Source organism: Chaetura pelagica, unplaced genomic scaffold (assembly GCF_000747805.2).
Source record: "Chaetura pelagica isolate M959 unplaced genomic scaffold, ChaPel_1.0 scaffold147, whole genome shotgun sequence".
Classification (NCBI taxonomy): Eukaryota; Metazoa; Chordata; class Aves; order Apodiformes; family Apodidae; genus Chaetura; species Chaetura pelagica.
The window spans coordinates 3,944,205-3,964,555 of NW_009954194.1; the positions used below are offsets into that span (position 1 = coordinate 3,944,205).

General features: G+C 36.9%; 1 protein-coding gene across 1 annotated transcript in view; it reads right to left on the reverse strand.

The window, feature by feature from the left end:
* Window positions 1-20,351, reverse strand: part of EVC2 (Ellis van Creveld syndrome 2) — a 61,816-nt gene that overhangs the window by 7,382 nt on the left and 34,083 nt on the right. The window contains exons 12-17 of the mRNA XM_010003111.1: window positions 17,482-17,641; window positions 15,743-16,200; window positions 12,746-12,950; window positions 11,100-11,222; window positions 2,565-2,792; window positions 158-372 (exon numbers count right to left, since the gene is read on the reverse strand). Of these exons, the coding sequence (XP_010001413.1) occupies window positions 158-372; window positions 2,565-2,792; window positions 11,100-11,222; window positions 12,746-12,950; window positions 15,743-16,200; window positions 17,482-17,641 (1,389 nt within the window). The remainder of the gene's footprint in view (window positions 1-157; window positions 373-2,564; window positions 2,793-11,099; window positions 11,223-12,745; window positions 12,951-15,742; window positions 16,201-17,481; window positions 17,642-20,351) is intronic.

Consider the following 20,351-nt stretch of genomic DNA (forward strand, 5'->3'; position numbering starts at 1 on the left):
TTCAGCACTGGGCCACATCACAAAAAGGCACTGTTCAAGCACAGATGTACAGCCCCTCCCCAGCACAGCAGAACATTTTGCCTGCTGTTTCTCTGTGATATCTTACGGTCTGTAAGGACTGCGGTAACTTAGTAAAATCCAAGAAGAAAGCACTTACCTTTGCTGGTGCAGATTTATAAACTGCCTACATCTATTCATGGCTTGTCTTAGCAGAACTGTCACTTGTCTGTCAGCATTCGTTTCCACAGCTTCACTTGAAAGTCCCAATCTATCTGGAGTCCACCTCTGTCTATTCATTAGACGCTGCTGCTGCTGAGCTGACTCCTTATGCAGTATCTCATACTCCAGCTTCCTGTCAAGCTCTTCAATCTCCTAGAGATTGAAAACACATAATGATAAAAAGTCATAATTGAACTGGGAAGAAAAAAAATTGTTTGGACTCAAGTAAAAAGATGGTTATCAGAATTTCTGATATTAGTTTATTATTTTCTCATTCAACCCAGCCACTTGCAGTCATTTCACTTGCCAATTCACTGTGTGGCTTCAGTAAACGTGAATTGCACTCTATAAATATCAGAACAATGAAGAAAGATATGAGCCAGTTTTCATTGCATTAAAGGTCAATGTTCTCTGAAACTTTCCACTATAGAGCACATCTAGAAAGTACATTACCAGCATGTCTGAGATCCAAACAAAAGAGCAGCACCATTAGAATTCATATATAAGCTTCATAAAACCACTGAAACTGCTTGAGAAACTCAGACCGAGTAGCTTAAGTTATACTGAAGAAACAGCTAATATCAAAGAGGTCTGCAGTTAAAAGACAATAATTCACATTTACTGTTATATAATTAGGGTTAAAATACAATGCTCTAAAAATCAAAGGGTTAAAACCTGAAGTGTTCAGTGGATTGGATTCCTCATGCCAGAGATCTCTCTTTGGTCAAAGAGTTAAACTAGACATCAGAAAAAAGGCTTCATATTCCAGTTTTCCAATGTCCTTGTTGTCTGACCTCAAGCTCTAAGTGGCTTAATATCTCTGTGCCCTACTTCCCAACCTGTACCTTGGTGCAAATGCTGAATTTTAATCTCTTCCTCCACCTCATCAGCTGTATTCAGACTACAGATTCAGTAGAGCATGGTATCTCTAAATAAGTGTCTGCTCTCTGGTCAGCAAGATTTGACTTCGGAGCTTAGATCCACTCTCCTAACACCAAAACTGAGTATTAACTTATTATTTCTAAGGGATGAAGCAAATATATATATAGCCAGATGTGTTTATTTCTCTATTTGGCAAAACTATCACTGATATTGTCAGCATTAGGGATCTTGTGCAATCTGATTTACCTGTTAAAAGCAACAGATGTTAAAATTTGCTGGGTAGTGGAACAAAGGAGATGGACTAAAAAAACAAACAGGAAAAAAAAACAACAGGAAATCAAGTATCTGCAAACCAAACATAATAGGCACTGGAAACAATGCCTAAAATAATTTTCTTCCCCAAAATAGGGTTCAACTTGGCTCTCCAAATTGGAAAAGAATCCAGTGTTAGCTACTCTTATGCCTCTCCATCAATGCATTTCCTTCATCTGTTCAAGGACAAAGAAGCTAAAAGCAGAACCCCTTTATACTTACTGCATAAAAGGCAGTAATGCCAGACTAATTCTTTTTTAATATTTCAACTACATACAACTTCCACTATTTCCTACAGATCTAATACAAATTGAAGGAAAACTGGAAGCCTATAAGCATGCTAACTGCCACTCCAAAAGGAAATCTGTAGAGATGACAGCATTAAAATTTAACCAAGAGTTTTCACAGCAATAGCTGTCAAATGATGCCCTCTAGCAAAGAGGTTTTGCTCTTAAAAACCCATTTTGTTTGTTCTACTCCAGTGCTCTCCCAAGTCTCACTTGGATGGCTGCAAATAGCACATGTAAAAAAGAAAATATAAAAATCCTTATGAGTACAGAACACTGAAGTATTAAAAATGGATTAGAACATTGGCACATATCAAATATGAAATAACTACAATGAAGGCAAGAGACCTTTCCAAAGTTTTTACTATTTAAACACTGTAACTGTGCTTGGAGGGCTATAGACAGGTAGGAGACTGTATCTTTAAGAACTCAATGATTGAAGCACAATGTGTAGTTATGGATTTTACTGTATACATAGCACTACAATGTGAACAATTTTGTAATATACATATGACAATTTACACACTATCCCAGTTCTGACTCACAATTACTTCCTTGTAATCAATAAAACTTGAATATTAATTAGCCATGAAAATGTTTCTCTGACTGTAGATCTCTGGATGCTATTAAAATAAAAACAAACAAGAATAATAATATACAATCTTTCCTGGCTCTCATATGTTCTGTCTCTTTTTTTCTTTTACTAACTATGTTAAAGTACACATAAATTAAAGAAAATGAAAGAAATTAAAGGCTGGACAACCAGGAGCTCCATACCAGCACACTTAAATGAAAATCAAATAAATTATGAAAGTTGCTGTCTACTAACACAATTTTATTCCTTTTTACAATTTCATTACTTACAGGATTATGTGCTTCCAAGATCTGAATACATTCCAATTTTGATAGGGTTTTTGACATGCTCAGTTGTTCAAAGAGCAAAGCTTGTACACTTATGATAGCAGTATACAGCTCCAACATTCTGGATTTTTTAACAGTCTTTTGAAAGGCTAAAGAAGCAATATATTCCCCAAGTTTATCTTCCAGATCACGCAGCTGACATTCTCTCTCAAGCAGCAACTCTTTCTTAACCTAAAAAAATTCAAAACACAAAAACATAACAAGATTAAGAGAAAACCTTACATGCACACTCATGATTTTACTACTCTGTAATTAACAAACAGGATTAAAGCAGCTAAGAAATGCTGTTACCTTATAAAGTAATACATTGATTTAAAAAGTGCTTTTCCAAGATTCTAATGTGTTTAAGTGACAAAAAAACCCAAACAACTACAGAAAGGTCAGATATCGCAGAGATCATGTTTTGTTTTAGGGCTGTCATAAGTTTAATATTAACCTAAAATAGAGGGTCTATATAATTGGTAATACAATAAAAGTAAAAGCATAAATAAACCTAGGCTTACCTGTGTTTGCTTAAACGGGAAGATAAAAAAAATCCTTCTGTTCAGCAAAAATACAGTATTTATAGAATATAGTTTATTTAGTTTCAAATTGGCAAGTGTCAGTTAAGATTGACCAATGAAATTCAAACTACTATCTTTAAGCAAACAACCAAAAATCTTGTTATATAAAACAACGTTAAACTGTAAATCAAGAGCCTACTTGTAATGAATTTCAGATGAGATTAAAACTAGACAGAATGGATATCAAACAGGATTCAATCAAAATTATTTCACTCGCTAATGATGTTGCTGCTATACATGTGATGGGACATCCAGAGAAATCATCCAGGTGTGAAAGGCAAGAACACATGTGCAAGCACATGATCAAATGCAATGTCGTCGATGAGCTCTCCATGTTATACCACTGACATTCACAGCTACTGGTATGGCCAGTGTGGCCATTTTTCTGCAGGACAATGTAGATAATAGCCAGTTGCAGTTATCCTCTTTAGATGCTTCCATCTAAAGTTGTCACTCAAAGATCCCTTTTTAGTCAAAGAACAGAAAAAGATACTTCTCAGTATGTTTTGTATTGTAAAAAAAATTGTTGCCATTGATGTATAAGTGTGGATATCTAGGTCATACAATGACAGCTATGCTATCTAATACCTGGGTAGCCAAATCCTCAAAGACAGTAAATAAGTAACAGCTTGGTTATATTCTCTCTCCCTGTATTGTCCTAACTGGCCCAAAAGTTGGACTGTAAGAGACAGAAGACCCAGAGAGAGAAAGCACATGCAACCATAAGTGTTCCAACTCCACTACTTGATACCAAATGCTGCCCTACACACTGGATTTAGAATAAAGCTAAGCACAGAAACAGCCCATCTGTGCACTGCTCAGTATCAGAGTGCAAGGTTTTTCTTCACCCCATCTTTAAATTACCTTTTGGGTGCTGCCAAATGTAATCTGATAGATTTCACAGCATAAAAAAAAACAAAAAAAAAATCAAAATTTTCAGAAGTTTCCAGTATTATGCATTTTAACAGCAATGCTCAAGTAACTACTGCCTGTGACAGAATGGAAGAACCACAACCATCCGAAGGCTTCTCAAAATTTTTTAATCAATTTTGGTTAAATTTACTGTAACTGTAGCACCTAAGAGCAAGTACTCACATTTGGGTTCTACAGGAAAGAATTTGTACTGCCAACTTTGGCATACCTCTTAAAGAACAGGCAGAGATCATAGAATCATAGAATCTTAGGGGTTGGAAGGGACCTCGAAAGATCATCTAGTCCAACCCCCCCTGCCAGAGCAGGGTCACCTAGAGTACATCACATAGGAATGCATCCAGGTGGGTTTTGAATGTCTCCAGTGAAGGAGACTCCACAACCTCCCTGGGCAGCCTGTTCAAGGGCTCTGTCACTCTTACAGTAACATTTTTTTTTTGGATATTCACCTTGAACCTCCTATGCTCCAACTTGCACCCGTTACCCTTTGTCCTATCACTGGTCATCACTGAGAAAAGCCTAACTCCAGCTCCCTGACACTCACCCCTTACATATTTGTAAACATTGATGAGGTCACCCCTTAGTCTCCTTTTCTCCAAGCTAAAGAGACCCAACTCCCGCAGCATTTCCTCATAAGGGAGATGTTCCACTTCCTTAATCATCTTTGTGGCTCTACATACCATTTAAGTAAGACGCCTACATGGTTAGTATCTTAGCATGGCAGACATCCTGAGGTACACAAGTAAACATGCAGTCTTAAACTCTTTACAGTTTTGCCAATCTAGAAAACAATAAAAGACCCATAGCGTTTGCCCTGTAAGCATTAGCTACAACACTGTAAGGGTCAACTGTAATCTGTAGACACTGTATGACTTTCCATTGGCACTAGTATTTGCCTCTCAGAATATCTTTGCATAGATAGAGATGGTATGGACCCAAGGCACTAAAACTTACTAGCTTTCTCTTCATGCTAATCAACATTATATTATTATTGACTCTAGTAGTCCTTAGCTTTAAAGGAGCATTTAAGGAAACTTCCAGCGAGTTTTTAGATCCTTAAAATGGTAATTATGTAACATGATGTCAAATAATTTTCTCTGCAAATTTTATTGATGGAGAACCTGCTCAGAGTAATTGTGTATCATCCAAACTCTATTATCCGGTAGATAGAACGAAATTTAAAACGTGATTTGGAACCACACATGCTTGTGATATTCTCATTTGTGCTCACGTGATATTCTCCAAAGTCTCCATTACGTCATCTGGAATGTCCTTGAATGCAAGATGGAAGGTTACCTTCAGGAAATATTTCCTACTAATGTGAATTAAGCCAGTTACAAGGGATGAGTAAGAAATCATCCTACAGACACAAAGTAGAGGCAAGATTCATTTTCCTGATACCTTTAAGAAATCATCATTTTATAAAACAGACATTGTCTCTCAACGTTGCTGTTGATCTAACAAATCCATCTTGAATAATGCAGGCATCTGACACTAAATAAGTAAGCAAGCATATGGTTTACAAATATGCACACAGAATATTTGAGTTGCGAGGAGAATTCAACTCAGAAATCATACTGGAAATACAGTATGAAAATGCTAAAACCAAAGCTGTTATTTTTGTACATGGGAAGCAGAGTTCTCCAAGTGGAACAAATGAGATTCTATGGAAAAAAGGATGAGCTGCCTTTCAGTACCTGTTCAAAAAAGCAGACAACATTTACCTTAGGATATATCCAGAAATACCTATTGCTTGTTTGTCTGTTTCAGTAGGAAAAACCCCACAATAACAACAACAACAGTTTTTTATATCCATTTTCTATGTTCTTTGCAGACAGACAAGAAACCCATTAAAGTGAATCTGAGGCCTTTTGTTTTCTGTAGAATGTTTTTTCTGAAAAGCAAGTAACTAGCATCTCTCATTTAATTTCACAGGTATTGAAAGTTGTATGTTCTACTCTAGAAACACCAATCCAAAATCAAAGATTAAAATTTCTACAGAACATTGTGCAAATCACGACTTTGATATAGATTGCACAGGACAGTCAATCCCACCCTAAATCTGGGGTTTTTGGGGGTTTAGTTGGGTGGTCATTTATCTCATCAAAGCAGATTTATTTACAAACTACAAAGTGTTATTTCAAGACATTCATATAAGACAGTGACATAAGACCGTGGCGTAGAAACAAGACTATTCTACCCCTCAGTGCTAAGACCAATATTTAGAACAAACAAACAAAAATAATAATGATTAAAAAAAAATAATCTTTCTTCAAAGCCTGAGCACAAGACTAATTTCTCAATTAAGACTCAAGTTTTTGTTTTGAAAGGTGTGTTTAATTACTTATTATACTACTAATCACTGTGACAAAAACAATTACCAATTTTCAGAGCCATATGGTCCAACTTTTTAAGGTCTCATTTGCAAAGTTTACATTGACTTGCCCTAATCCCTGTTTTCAGCTGTCAAAGTTGTTGCACTCAGGTGATTCTTAAAGAGAAGATGGAATGGAAGCAAGTCCTGTTTTAATAGTAAAACAGATAGGTTAACAAATATTAGGGAAAAAAAAAAGACAGCTTCTAAAGGAAGGCAAGGGATTTAAATCCAATTCAACTAGCCATTTAATACTTCACTAACAACATCTGCTATCTACCGGGGTGTTCAGGGAGATGCATCACTAGATTAGACATCACTGTAAAGGGCAATTCATGTTAGAAATTAACCAGGCGGGACAGCTAATGCCATAAGTCATCTTTCAAAACCTTGGCAATGTTGCATTTTGAGTTTACTTAAACGCATGAAAATGTGGATGGTTTTTGTCACAGGAGATTAAGATTTATACTATGATTTTCATTATAATAGTACCCATTTCAGGAATGAGTAAAAAAATTAAAGCAGACATACTTGACTAGAAGTAAATAGGTCCATTTTCAAAATTACTGCTGTCTATGTTATGCCCCCTAATAAAAGTATTAGAGCAGCTTCTTAACTAATAGAAATTATTACAAGACTACTAGTTTGAATTAGTGATGACAATATGTGCACACAGAGGAGTTTGTCCTTCTTCTCTTCCAGTTTCTATTTACATGTCCAAGATACTGTCATCCAGAATACATAAGTTTTTACAATATCTCAAAAAAGGGGAAAATATATGCTTGAAGTATGATTTGGTTTATATGACACAAAACTAGTAAGTAATACCTGAAGGCTGCATTTGTGGTTTAGGAACAGGAGGTGTTATAAACCTTTAAAAATGCAGATACAAAAAATCACACAGCAATGTTTTGACAAGTGTGTGCACACAAATTAATTTAAAGTTTGCTTTCTTAACAGGTGACTCAGTTTCAGACTCAAGGATTTAAAATGAATTCTACACATATGAAACCTGGGGATAGATGAATGAATAATTAAGAGATGAATGAGTAACTGAGTGATCACCTTTAGTGTAAGTTTCACCCCATTAAAATGAATAATGAAAAAGCATGGAAATTCAGTTTGACAACTCAAGTTCACTTAGAAGGAAACAAAAGCACTTATATTTTAAATGTAGCTGAATTCAAAGGCAAAAGAGATTACATTGATGACAGGAACACTTGTATTTTTCACAACCACTCCAAAATTGCAGAATGGTTTGGGCTGGAAGGAACCTTAAAAATGACCCAGTTCCAACTCCCCTGCATAGGCAGGGACACCTCCCACTAGATCAGGTTGCTCAGAGTCCCATTTAACCCGGCCTGAACACTTCCAGGGAGGGAGCTCCAGAACTGGACACAGTAGTCTATGTGGGGTCTCATGACAGCAGATTAGATGGGGAGAATCAGCTCCCTTGACGTGCTGGCTGCACTACTTTTGATGCAGCCCAGGACACTGTTGGCTTTCTGGGCTACAAGTACACATCGCTGGCTCATGTTGAACTTCTCATCAACCAACACTCCCAAGTCCTTTTCCTCAGGGCTGTTCTCAATCCATTCTCCACACAACCTGTATTTGTGCTTGGGATTGCCTTGACCCAGGTGTAGGACCTTGCACTTGGCCTTGTTGAAATTCATGAGGTTTGCACAGGTCCACTTCTCTAGCCAGTCAAGGTGCCTCTGGATGGTCTCCCTTCCCTCTAGTGTACCAGCCACATCACACAGTTTGCTATCATCAGCAAACTTGCTGAGGGTGCACTCAATACCACTGTTCATGTAACTGACAAAGATGTTAATAAGCACCAGTCCCGGTACTGACCCTTGAGAAACACTGCTCATCACTTGGACACTGAGACGAATAACAGAAGGTTTATCTAATATTCAGTATATTCCATGAATCTTAATATTTTGGTCCAAACTGCAAAGCTAGATGCTACTTGCTTATTGCTAAGTACAAAGCCGTATGTTAAGCGTGCCCAAATACACGGGACTGATGTTCAGCTCTATCATTTATTCAAAATTTTACAGTAAGTTAACTCCTCTTAGTCAAACAAAATGTCACATCACTCAACTGGTATTACTATCTACCCCTACGCATCTCAGTTTTTCTGCCTCTTGTCACTTCTGAAATCACAGCTCTGCAAACAAATACTTTTGTGAAAAATCAAACCTTACAAATAGTTCTGACTTCAGACTGACATGGAAGGTGACTTTAGTAGAAGCTGGATCAATATAGATTACAAGCTAAATTATAAACTAGTTATAAACCAATGTCCCCTGGCCATTCTTGAAATCTTTTAACGTATCAAACAGAAGACTCGAAAATACTGCTTGACATTGTATTATTTGTAAAAATATTAATAGTGTCAAACTGTTGTGGTTACGATGTATCAGCTCTTGTAGGTATGAACATTTGCTACCAATTCCACCTGAAACGTCCAAATTACACAAAAAATTCCAGTGCTGTAAATGCACTATGATTAGTCCATTGCTTGACAGAATTTACTTCTAATTTCCATATTTAATTCAAGCTAATTGTTACCTAGCAGTCTCAGTCACTGTCCCCGTACATTACAAATAAAGGGAATAATTTGGACACATACTTGAGTCCCTGCAACCCTGCAGACATTTCTAATGTAAGTCTTATATTTTTAAGGAAAAGGAGACTAGAAATTGTCAGTATTTTTACTACTGTATTTTTTCTGAGATAGATAACCGCTACTTCAGAAAGGAACAGCTCAGGCACAAGACAGCTGAAAACAGCTATAAAACACTAAAGTAGTACATATAGTCTGCTTTTGAAGATTTTCCCAGAAAGGTCAGTGATACTCTCAGTTGCTGCAAGACTAGGATTCCGACTTCTTGCTGTGGCCTCCTGTCTACAAGTTGTTCTTCTCTGTCATGCCTGCTTCACAGTATTACAAAACATATCCCACTGTTGCTTTCTTAAGCATTAGCTGGAAAACATTTTACAGTCATCCTGTAGCATGACAGAACCTACGGCACGACGTGAAGTCTGCAAAAGAGCAGCAGCAACGAAAGGAGAAGCACGGCACAGCTGTATTGCTCCACTGTCCTTTTTCCTTGCCTTGAATTGGCTGTGCAATTTTAGATGGTTAATTTTGAGTTAGATGAAAAATGTATTCACACTACTGCAAAATTTAGAAGTGTAAGATTCTAAATGAGGAACAAGTTAACAGATTGCAATGGTAAAATAAATTGTATTTCTGAGATCAATATAAGGTTTATTGCAATACTTTTGTTTCCTAATGATAATGTGAGAACTAATTACATTCCTTAACAATAGTTTAGCTTTCTTATTGGGAAAAGCCCAAAGCATCTGTCTTTTTAGAGTAATGTGAAGCCATACAACTAGAACAACAGGTATCCCAGATGGTGCATATAAAATTGAAACAATGAGGCTTAGAGAAGCTAATTTTCCAATTTTAAAACAAGATTCTAACAAAAATGTAAGGCAATATTCACACTATACAAGCATTAAGTACTTTTTGTAATGAAAGAGCTAAGCCCATACTTTGTTGTATTTTCAAGCAACAGTATATAAAAAAAAAGGTAAATTCTAAATTGTTGGGGCACTAGGTATAGAAGCTAAAAGTAGAAATATATCCAGGGCATTATTGGATGACAGTTACTAAATTACTAGACTGCCAGAGCATACTTGCCCACTTGCACTCTTGTCCAAGCATCTGCTCTCACTTTCAAAGATTGGGTGCTCAACTAGATTGATCTATGTTTTTGCCATCTGCAACCAATAATTTGTGAATCTATTTTTTTATCTACCAATTTTAATTACCAATAGCACTTGTTTGTTCTGTGTAGTCCTTACAGCCATGCAACACCTATGTCTAACACAGTTATCATTGTAAAGTTCCTCTGATATACAGATGTAGTATTAACCATATTTTACAAGTGAAAAGAGAAGAAGAGGAACATGAACAAGACCTGAAGGAACATCTGCTAGCAGAGAAGGAAAATGCCTCCAAAATCCCATATTGGCATTGGCCCCGCTCATTTCTTAAGGATTAATTTTAGACTAGGGCTGTGAGCCTCCCAAAAGATACCCACCAGAATCAAGGTTTCCTTTCAATACGCCCTGCACAATTAAACTCAGTCCCCAACACAAGAAGTCTTTGGATCTAAGAACCCAATTCTGAGTTTTCAACGGCATTAGCAGATGTCCAAGAACTGAATCTTACTCAACTGAAGTATATAGTGAAGCACCTTCCATGTTTTGAAAGCTTGACTAAGAAATTACAGGATCTAGGGGAGTCTTGGAATCATATATGCATCAAGCTCCAGAACCACTGGACATAAAAAGAGTGAGACATGAAAGCAGTTCTGTAACTAATGTGGAAAAAATTAAAACAAAGACAAAACTATTAACCTTGAAATACAACATCTTGACAAAAGCAGGCAAGAGCAGAGAGATGCATCATGTCACTACACCTTATACCTTTTTCATGCGGTTCTTATTCACATTGATAGAAAAGCATCATTCTTTAATTGTTAAAAACCTAGGGTTTTACCTCATGCAGAAAAGGTTTACACTTACCTTATTCAAATTTTCATCTTTCACCAAGTCTTCATGAATTAAAATTTTATCCTGCAAAGATTTCTTCAGAATTTCTATCTTATTTCTATTCCTGGATCCAGTTTTTTTTAGTTTAGAATGCTGCTGTAAGAAAATGAGCAGAATATACTTATTTGTTAGAGGCATGAGAGGATGTTAACATTATTACTTGCTATTATTGGCAGTTCCACCAATTAACAAAACACCTGGCAAGGACGATGTTCACTGAAAAAATATTTCTGAAAGTGTTGCCTATTCATTCAGAATATGTCTTTCAGACATTCAGACAAAGTTAGAATTTTATTTTCTTTCAAGTATAATTATATATTCATCCTTTCCATGAAAACTGCTAGCACATAAATATGATTTTAAACAAGCTTAGCAGTGATAATAAGAGAAGATTTAAACTCATATGTCTTCTCTTCAGCATGGTTAAAAATGAACAAAGAATATTAATTTAAGAACTACATTGTTTTCAAGACACAGTAAATGAATCACAAATGAACCATGATAGTATTAAGGGGCACTGTTCCATGTAATCAAATTATTCTTGACCTTTATATTTCTTTACAAGAATATCAACTACATGGAACGTACTCTTGGGGAAATGGTAAGATCTGTTCAGCTATGAGACTTTGCAAAGTCATTTCCCTTCTTTAGTACTTTAGAAATTACTAAGACTTTAAACTAGGCTATCTCCTAGTACAATTAACCAAAGTTAGTTTACATGTTTAGAAAACATAACTGAACAAAAAAAAAAAAAAGGAAATTCCTTCTTTTTATGATAGTATCAGATAAAATTCATACAGGAAACAAATTATTTTCAGTTCCTAAATGGGGGGGGAAGGGAGAAAGTATGATTCTACAGCTTCTACATTGTACTGAAGAAATTAAACACCCCTCACGAAGTTCTTTATAAAGAAGTGCTAGATTTGATAGACATTTGATAGATAAACTTCTTGTCAGGAGTATCTCTAACTTTTGAGGGAATATGCTGCATCGCCTACATATTTAGATTTGAAAAAATTAAAATAAACAACTAAACCAAATCCTCTGTGTATGCCCAATTCTTTTGGAAAAAAGAAAACAATTCAAGCACAAATTCTTGCAAAAAAAAAAAGATCAGCTAATTCAGGAACTGTACCTTCCTAAATGGACAAGTTAATGTAGAACACACACCTGCAGAAACTCCCTAAATCTTTCCTTGACTTAGTGTCAAGCTTAGTAATGTGTAGGGGCTACAGAAAAATCTCAGTCTGGTCTGGAAAGGACCCAACTTTTCCCTAATATACAGAGCCAGGTTCAGCACTGCTCAAATTTTTGGCATTTCAGTGGACTGTTCTCAGAGGTACAGCCCCTTTTGGCCACCCCTCTGCTTCTTTATGCTGTTTTCTTGGGAAAGCTGGAGGACAAGCTAGCAGCAGAAATATGCAGGTGTATGAAAAAAAGCCCTATTTATTCAACTGCTGCCCTAACAGTTATGTTCAAGGTCCAGTGATCCATGCAGGCAGAAGTGTGCCATCACACTTAAGAAGCTATGGGCTAATATATGCAGCCAAGGTCAACGACTGACAGATACACACATGAACCCCTCGCACATCCCCACACTGACCCCACAATGTTCCCACCTGCTTATTGGTCATTGTTGAATTCTGATCAATTTTCAGCATCTCTGCATCCCTCTGCTCCTCCTCGAAAGCCTGAAGCAAAGTTCTTGCTCTTATCTTGGGCCAAGCCAAGCTGCTGTCTACCTGAGAGAAGCAGCAGTGCATCTCCTGCCTCATTCTAAGCAATTCCTCTTCTGATAATGAGAGTGGTAAATTTAGAAGCTGCCTGTTAATACAGAAAACAAACACAAGCCATTTGGTGTTCAGTGATATAGGCAATATTGCATATATTGTGAGAGACAACGATCCTTTTTTGTCTTATTCTTACACCAGTTAATGATTCCACGCATAGGACCGAGCTCCTAGGCATGTTCAAAATATCCTTGAGGGTACTTTAAATTCTACCCACAGAACTTCCTGGATTGTAAAACTTAATTTTCAAGGAGAAACATGTTTTGAATATTTAACAAATACATATTTTTAGCGCATTTCCCATGCACAGAATCCTTCCACCTCTTCAGACAATACAAACCCCGAACATAGGGCTGAAATTGAGAGAAAAGTTTCCTGTAAAGCCTCCCTGTGCTGCTTCCCGGCACTTAGCAGTCACAGGTACTGACAGCTGAATAAAGGAGTATCTCTATTATAAACTCATGTATGTCATCCTTCCTATCACCAAGTCACAAGCGTTCCAGCTGCTCTTAGTAAAATACCTTTAAGAGTGTGAACAATACAGAATATATTTTAGCAGCAATTTGAATCACTCAAAGTTCCTGTTTTGTAGAAGTAAGCTTCTCAGCATAGAAATCTGGAGGACTGATCCTCAGGTCAATCTGAAGTTGACATATAAAATAAAGCAGGCCAAAGCATAAATTCATTTCCAGTTGTAACTAACCTTAGACTACACTGATAATCTTATCTTGTGAAAGGAATATTTTCTTAAAGAGTATTTAATGAGAAATGGCATAACTTCCTTACTTGGAAATTTTCTCTATTTTCAGGAAATCTACTGGCACTAAAAGCATAAACAGTGTATTATTTTAAAAGTACTTTTATTTTAAAATATATTATACTATATGTTCCACTAGGACTGATGATTTTTTTCAGTATATCACAGACCCATGCCATCTTCTCATTTCATTAAAATATTTCTGACTTTAGAAATCCTCATTTCTGTCAACTGATTCAAAAAAAGTACAGCTAAATTATAAATTAAAACATTTTTCAACTACCCATACATTTGGACTACCTCATGGTCTATTTGATAAGCAAGAAAAATTAAAAGCTATGATTCAAAATAAGTCTTTGTGAAAACTAGATAGCAGATGAGAACATAAAAATGAGAACTGGCATTAGTCATCAAATTATGAAAATTGACAGACAGTGGACGGAACACATAGATAGTGACAGATTTTAAGGGGATTTTGATAGAACACTTGTGCAAATGCTGCATTTTTTAGTATGTATTTTCCAGTATTTTATCAGAAAAAGCCATTGGCTTACTGTTGCTGTAAGTAAAGATAGCATGTAACAAATACAAAAGGTGAACACTGCAGGCTTGAACAAAATTACCATGGAATCATGAAAGACCTGCTGGGTCATACAAACTACTTCCCTTCTTGTGCAGGTCTGCACTCAGCAATATAAATAAATTAAGACATTAAAACAGCTTACAGAAAAATATGTAAAATGCTGAATAAAATACAAAGGTCTTGAAACCAGAATCAAAAGACAAATGGATGCTTTTCTGTTTTTCTTTAACAAATCAAACATGCAACAGGCAAGGTTTCTTTTCATGTTTCTTATATATGGTTTGACACGGTGCAGCAGGCAGACTTCCAAAGATGCTGTCTAGACAAAACTGCCCATTTTACATCTCTTTTCCTGTAAAGAACAGATATGAAGAAGAAACCTTAAAAGATGTTGGTTTTTTTTTCCTTCCATTCAACTTCTCATGCCCTCTAAGTTTGCTCCGGGGCAGACAGCATAATATACATTTGCCTGATCCAGCTACTTCCCCTAAAGCTGCAATTTTGACAGCAGACTATTTTTGCATGTTCTCACGTCTCTAACAATGTCTGTTTTAAGTGGACATTGTATAGGAAAAGTAACAGTGTGTCGCGAGCCGGTACCAGAGGGCTACCGGCTGTCAGGATGTTTTCGCGACTCCCCCCCCTAATGTGGAGAGTTAGTTTGAACCTGTTAATTAGCAATTGAGAGCGTGGTATGGGAGCTCCAAAAGACCCTCAATATCCCGCTTCTGACACAGTGTAAACACTCAGTTTATGTAACGACTAGTCATTCATGTACTTGAAAACTAAGAAGAAATGTTAATGAATGGTGCTAATCTTTTAGACCTTGCTGTCCAGTCTGGGAGGCATCGTGCTTGTTGACTCTTGGCTGCAGTGTTGGTCTCACCCTGAGCAAGGACTCTCAATGGTGGCAAGGCCACCACCTGCCTTACCACCTCCCCAGGGCAGGAAGCAGCAATGGCCATAAGGTGCACTTGGGAACAGCAAACCTCTCTGTAAAATCATCTGTGCCACGACACCACTCTGGCTGGGGCCTCAGTGCCACACCAGCCAAGTCTGATGGATGGAGAGGAGACGTGGATGGAGCTGGAGAGGTACACTATGATGTAATTATGAAACACAGGGAAACATCGTGGCAGAGCTTAAAACAAGCACCCAGTAAGGCTTAACTTATGGCTGGAAGGAATACATCACAATACATCACAACTGAATGTGGGACTAATTAGGCCTGATGTACTAAATGACATTTCCAAAGTGCTGAACCTCCGAGAACAGACCGAGAATAATAATGAAAGATGCACAAGTGAAACCTGGCAGGGGATAAACAGAAGTAGAAAAACACTCCACCTTTTGGTTTCAACACTACCGTTTCCTAAGTGCACGACAAAGAACTTATCATTAGGAATTATAACAGACAGGTGCAAAAACTCCTAGTTCATCTCTATTTGCAAAATTAACTAAAAAAAGGGTACATAGAGATACTTACATCAATATTGATTGCTCCCAGCTCCTTAATTTTTTTTGTTCCAAAAGGCTTGTTTCTAGTTCTTGGGTCAGCTTCTGCCTGGTGAGCTGAAGCAGCTCTTCAGTGGCTGCGCTCTTATCATGCTCTTGCCTTTCAAGCTGTTCATGTTTAACAACCATTTCTTTTTTATGCTCCTCCACAGCTTCCAGCAGGAACATCTTTGGCACACTGAGCTTTACCAATTCTTGCACAAATACTCCATACTGAACACGTTTAAGCTCTTCAACAGTTTTCTCTGTTAGACTAAATAAAAGCTCTTTCAGCTCTTCACTGGCCTCATTGTCAAGCTTTTCAGTTAGTTCTTCAAATTCAATGGTATAATCACTCAGAAGATTTTTCCAGTGATTCAGATCGTGTGTGATCTCTGTAGTAGTTTTGAAGGGGTCTCCAAGTGACAGCTGCTCCTTCCAATGCTCTTTCTGCCGATTCATTTGTCAAAAGGAGGAACAAGATTAAGAGAAGAAACATCTCAAATTCTAGATCTCTAAATATGTGTTTCATAGCAACACAAGAGTTCGTAATTTTGTTTTTCAGTGTTCTCAAGACTGTTTTTCAGTGTCCAAGAGACTTAACTAGCCTTAAATGTGATGGTTTAGAGTGCACCTAGCAGGCCTGTGATAGTTCAGATTATTGGTTGAGAGAAGGGCTAACAAAAGCCCATGGTAATTTGGATTGGTACTAGATAGAAGTGCTAACACCTAAACAAATGGAAGAATTCATGGCTTGACACAATCCCAACTGACAGAACTGTAATGATCTGGAAGCATTCCAGAAGTGAATCTGGATCAAACACCAAGGAAAAAAAGAAGAAGGGGGTGGAAGAGATTGTTGTTTTCTAAATTTTATTTTCCCAATCTTACAGCATGCGGCAATTTCATTAGCCAGCCAAACCTAAGCTACCTATACTGAGAATAAATACAAGTCTCCATAATTTTTCCTGCTGTTTATCCTTGCACTGAGCAGAAAACGTGGAAACATGTATTCCACGTAAGGTAAAAGTAATCTCACCTACCTTTGGAAGTTTTTAAAGAAATATTACCTAACTCAAGATCGTTTTTTCTACATCCTTTAGGCAGAGAAAGACAAGGGCCTTTGGATAACAACTTTCTTCCATTTATCTCAGATCAACTGCAAGTCAACTTCTATTATGAGAATTATTTGCAGCTCTTGGAATTACCCTTGATTTTTAGAAGGTTGAGGTTAGATGAGACGTTTCCTATTAGTGTCCTATCTCAGGGAGACACAGGTATAACGTCTTTTAATTAGTTTTGCAGCTGAATTTTAACTCTACTATGGAAGTCATTCAAGTAACACATAACCAGGGAGTCCACAGAAAATGGCAACTGTCACAGATCTGTTCCATCACAATCAGTGACTCCAGAATCTCAGCTGGCTTTTGCTTGTTTGCACATTACAGAGGCTTGTCATAACCTCTTGGACAGGTTAGACTAAGTAGAGGGTCTTCACAAGTTTCTCCAGTTACATTCTTTCTTCTAGATTTTTCTAAAAGAACTGCTATTTATTACTCCATAATTAACACAGCACATAGCAGCACACAACTAAAAACAACGGACAATTATTTTCATCCATGGTCCTGTCAGTGTTGACCCCCTTACTAAGAACTGCACTTTATTTTTCAATTCATTCCATTTTTAGTTTATGATAACCCCTGTGAAAATAAATATGCTGAAAATAATTACCTTTTGTAGCATTTCCCGCCTTCGCTTGGTAATGAGTTTCTGGCGAAGCTTTTGCTTTTCTTGTTTTAAATCATGATTGAATTTCTGTTTAAGAGAATTAATTTCAGTCTCAGCTCGGTCCAGCAGCACTCCCAAATGACTTTCAGGTAGATGACCTGCTCTGTAATAACAGTATTTGAAGCCTGTTATCCCAAATTCTTAAGAACAAAATTGTATTTGAGGCAATTAGTACCATAATAGGGCTCAACAAGTAGAAACACAGAATGATCTTAGTTTTTTTTGCAGCAATACCTGGTGTGATCAGACAAGCAAGTGGATAATAGAAGATTTCAGAGATGAGTGTAGACTTGAAGTAGTTTGTGAAGGTAAAGTGAAAGTTGTATGAAGAAAAAACAGGAAGGAAGGAAGGGAAGGCAAATGCAAAACCAGTTACATATTAGTTAGTAATATAAGTGATACTCAAATGAGACATTTAAAACCTTATATATTATTAATAATATTTACATTTTTCATTTAATGCCTCTGGAATGCAATTCTAGATGTCTTTCATAGCTTCTCCTCATTAAAAACATTTTTCTCTTCAAAGGATGTAATCTAATCAAGTAAAAGCCATTAGAACTACTTGTAAGATAAAAAACAATTGTATTGATTAAAAGATTTATACTCAGTATTCCTATTACATTCACATCATTCAAAAAATAAAAACTTCAAATTAACAGTAAAATACAACAATCTAACAGAGCAAATTCTCAGTCTCAAGCACACAGTGATTTCAAATGAAAATTCAAGACTATGGTCTACCTCCAGTTGCTACAGTATTTAATTGCCAAGAGTAAGCAAGATCCCAACCATGCCTGCACCAGCTAGAAAAACCTCTCTCTCCACAAACTCAAACAGAATTTCAAAAATTGCCTGCTACTATGTTTATACCAGAAATGCCCCAAATCTTTCTCAGACAAGAATAAAAGAATATGTTACTTCAGATCAGGCTGCTGGACATTTGTGAGTTATGATTCCTAATATCAAACACAGAAGACTTCCAAAATGTGGCGTTGAAAAGGTCACCATGGAACTTTGAGTAGAAAACACCAATTCCTGACTTGAACCTGAATGTTGTCCAAACACTTTCTGGTTTATTTTTCAAATACCCATTTTTCAGAAGCCACAAACATTACACACAGAACTTGGATTCAGAAAAAACTTAGGGCTTCCAAGTCCCTATTCAAACATAGCACCTGATTCATAAACCAGGGAAGTGTCTAAACATTTTGAGCTGTTCTACAGAAGGGACAGTGTCTCATTCTGGTTCCTTAAGATTTGTTGATACTTTAACAGCTTAATTTTAATAAAGTACTCAAAAGCTAAAAGAAATAAAAAAGAAAATTAATGTATTAGCCTGTGTGCAGCCACTGCACTGTAACCATGGTGGCCGGATTCCACAATTCACCGTTTTCCATCCACAAGTATCTGAGCAAGTCATGAAATATCCCCTATACAATAAACACTCTGGATAGAAACTCAGACCCGCTTTATCACAAATTTATGTGAACGACAGCGAGAGTTTCCTTTTGCAAAGCTTTTCCAGTGTCTGGCTATTGTATATCTTTAATAATCTGCAAAGAGAGTTAAAATACCTCTCAGTAACTTGAAAGCAATCCACCAAAGATCGTTTTCAGATCTTCTGGTCAAGGTTGGTTTTTTTTTTGCCTTGAAAGCAATCCATGTTAAATTTCAATGTTATGTTAAAAAAACAACAAAAACCCCAAACAGCAAGAAACTTCCTGCCCACACTTGCTAACTCTAAGTACTGCTTCTCTTTTTGATCAAACCCAAGGCAAAAGATTTGTGAATAAAAGGTAGATCTGCCACAGTAAGGGAGGCAAGAGCATAACCATGGTATTCTTTTTAACACCTTCATCCTGTCTTGTACTGAGGAAACAAACCCAGGCTTGTTGTATTCAATTACAATCCCTGTCCAGAGCAGTGCAAAGGAACAGATGTGCTGGAACCAACCAGCAAATGAGAGATGCCTCTATCTATTTATTTGTTTGGAATCTATTTATTTAGAAATCTCAGATAACAAAAATAATGGGCAAAACACCTACCACCCCAGAATTCTATGGGAGTTTATTTTGCCATTTACTCACATTAATCAGTATTACATTAATTCCTAGAAGGCCCAATCCTGGCAAGAAACCTTCATTTCCAGTTTCATATAAACACAGCATAAAAACAATTACAGTATTAGAAATAAAAGATGTCCTATTCCTAAAGGAATATAAACTGAAACACAAAATAAAGGGAGAGGAGAAAGATAATCAGACAATATAGACTGTATGATAAATTACTTGGTCTCAGCATACCAGACACCTAATTACTGAAGTGTGCAGGCACATACTTAACAACTGTGAATGAGAAGAATCTTAACAAAGGAGAATTCTGCAGCAGCAACAAGGATTTTTACAGGCAGATCCTCCCAAACGCAGCGAGTGACATGGAAGGAACAAAAATGAAGTGTGTGATCAACAGCAGCATTATCACAGGTCAGTAAAAGGTAGACCTTGACTTCTCTGTATTGAAGGAAAGCCAATGAAATTAGGAGAAAATGTGAAGGCACTAAAATTAGTAAGTAGTAGCTTGTGTTTGCTGCTATAGAGAGCTACCTAAGTGATGCTGGACCCCAGCAAATGAAAGCTAGAGAAGAGATGGGAGCATCACTAAAACATAAGGGAAGATAGATATGAAGCAGAAAAGTTGTACCAGCCTGGATGTACAGGGATGCTGATTCACAACACTATACAGAGACTATACAGAGGTAGCCTGCAAGATGGTGCTCTCTGCCACAGCTTCATGGGGATTTCACCTGCTGA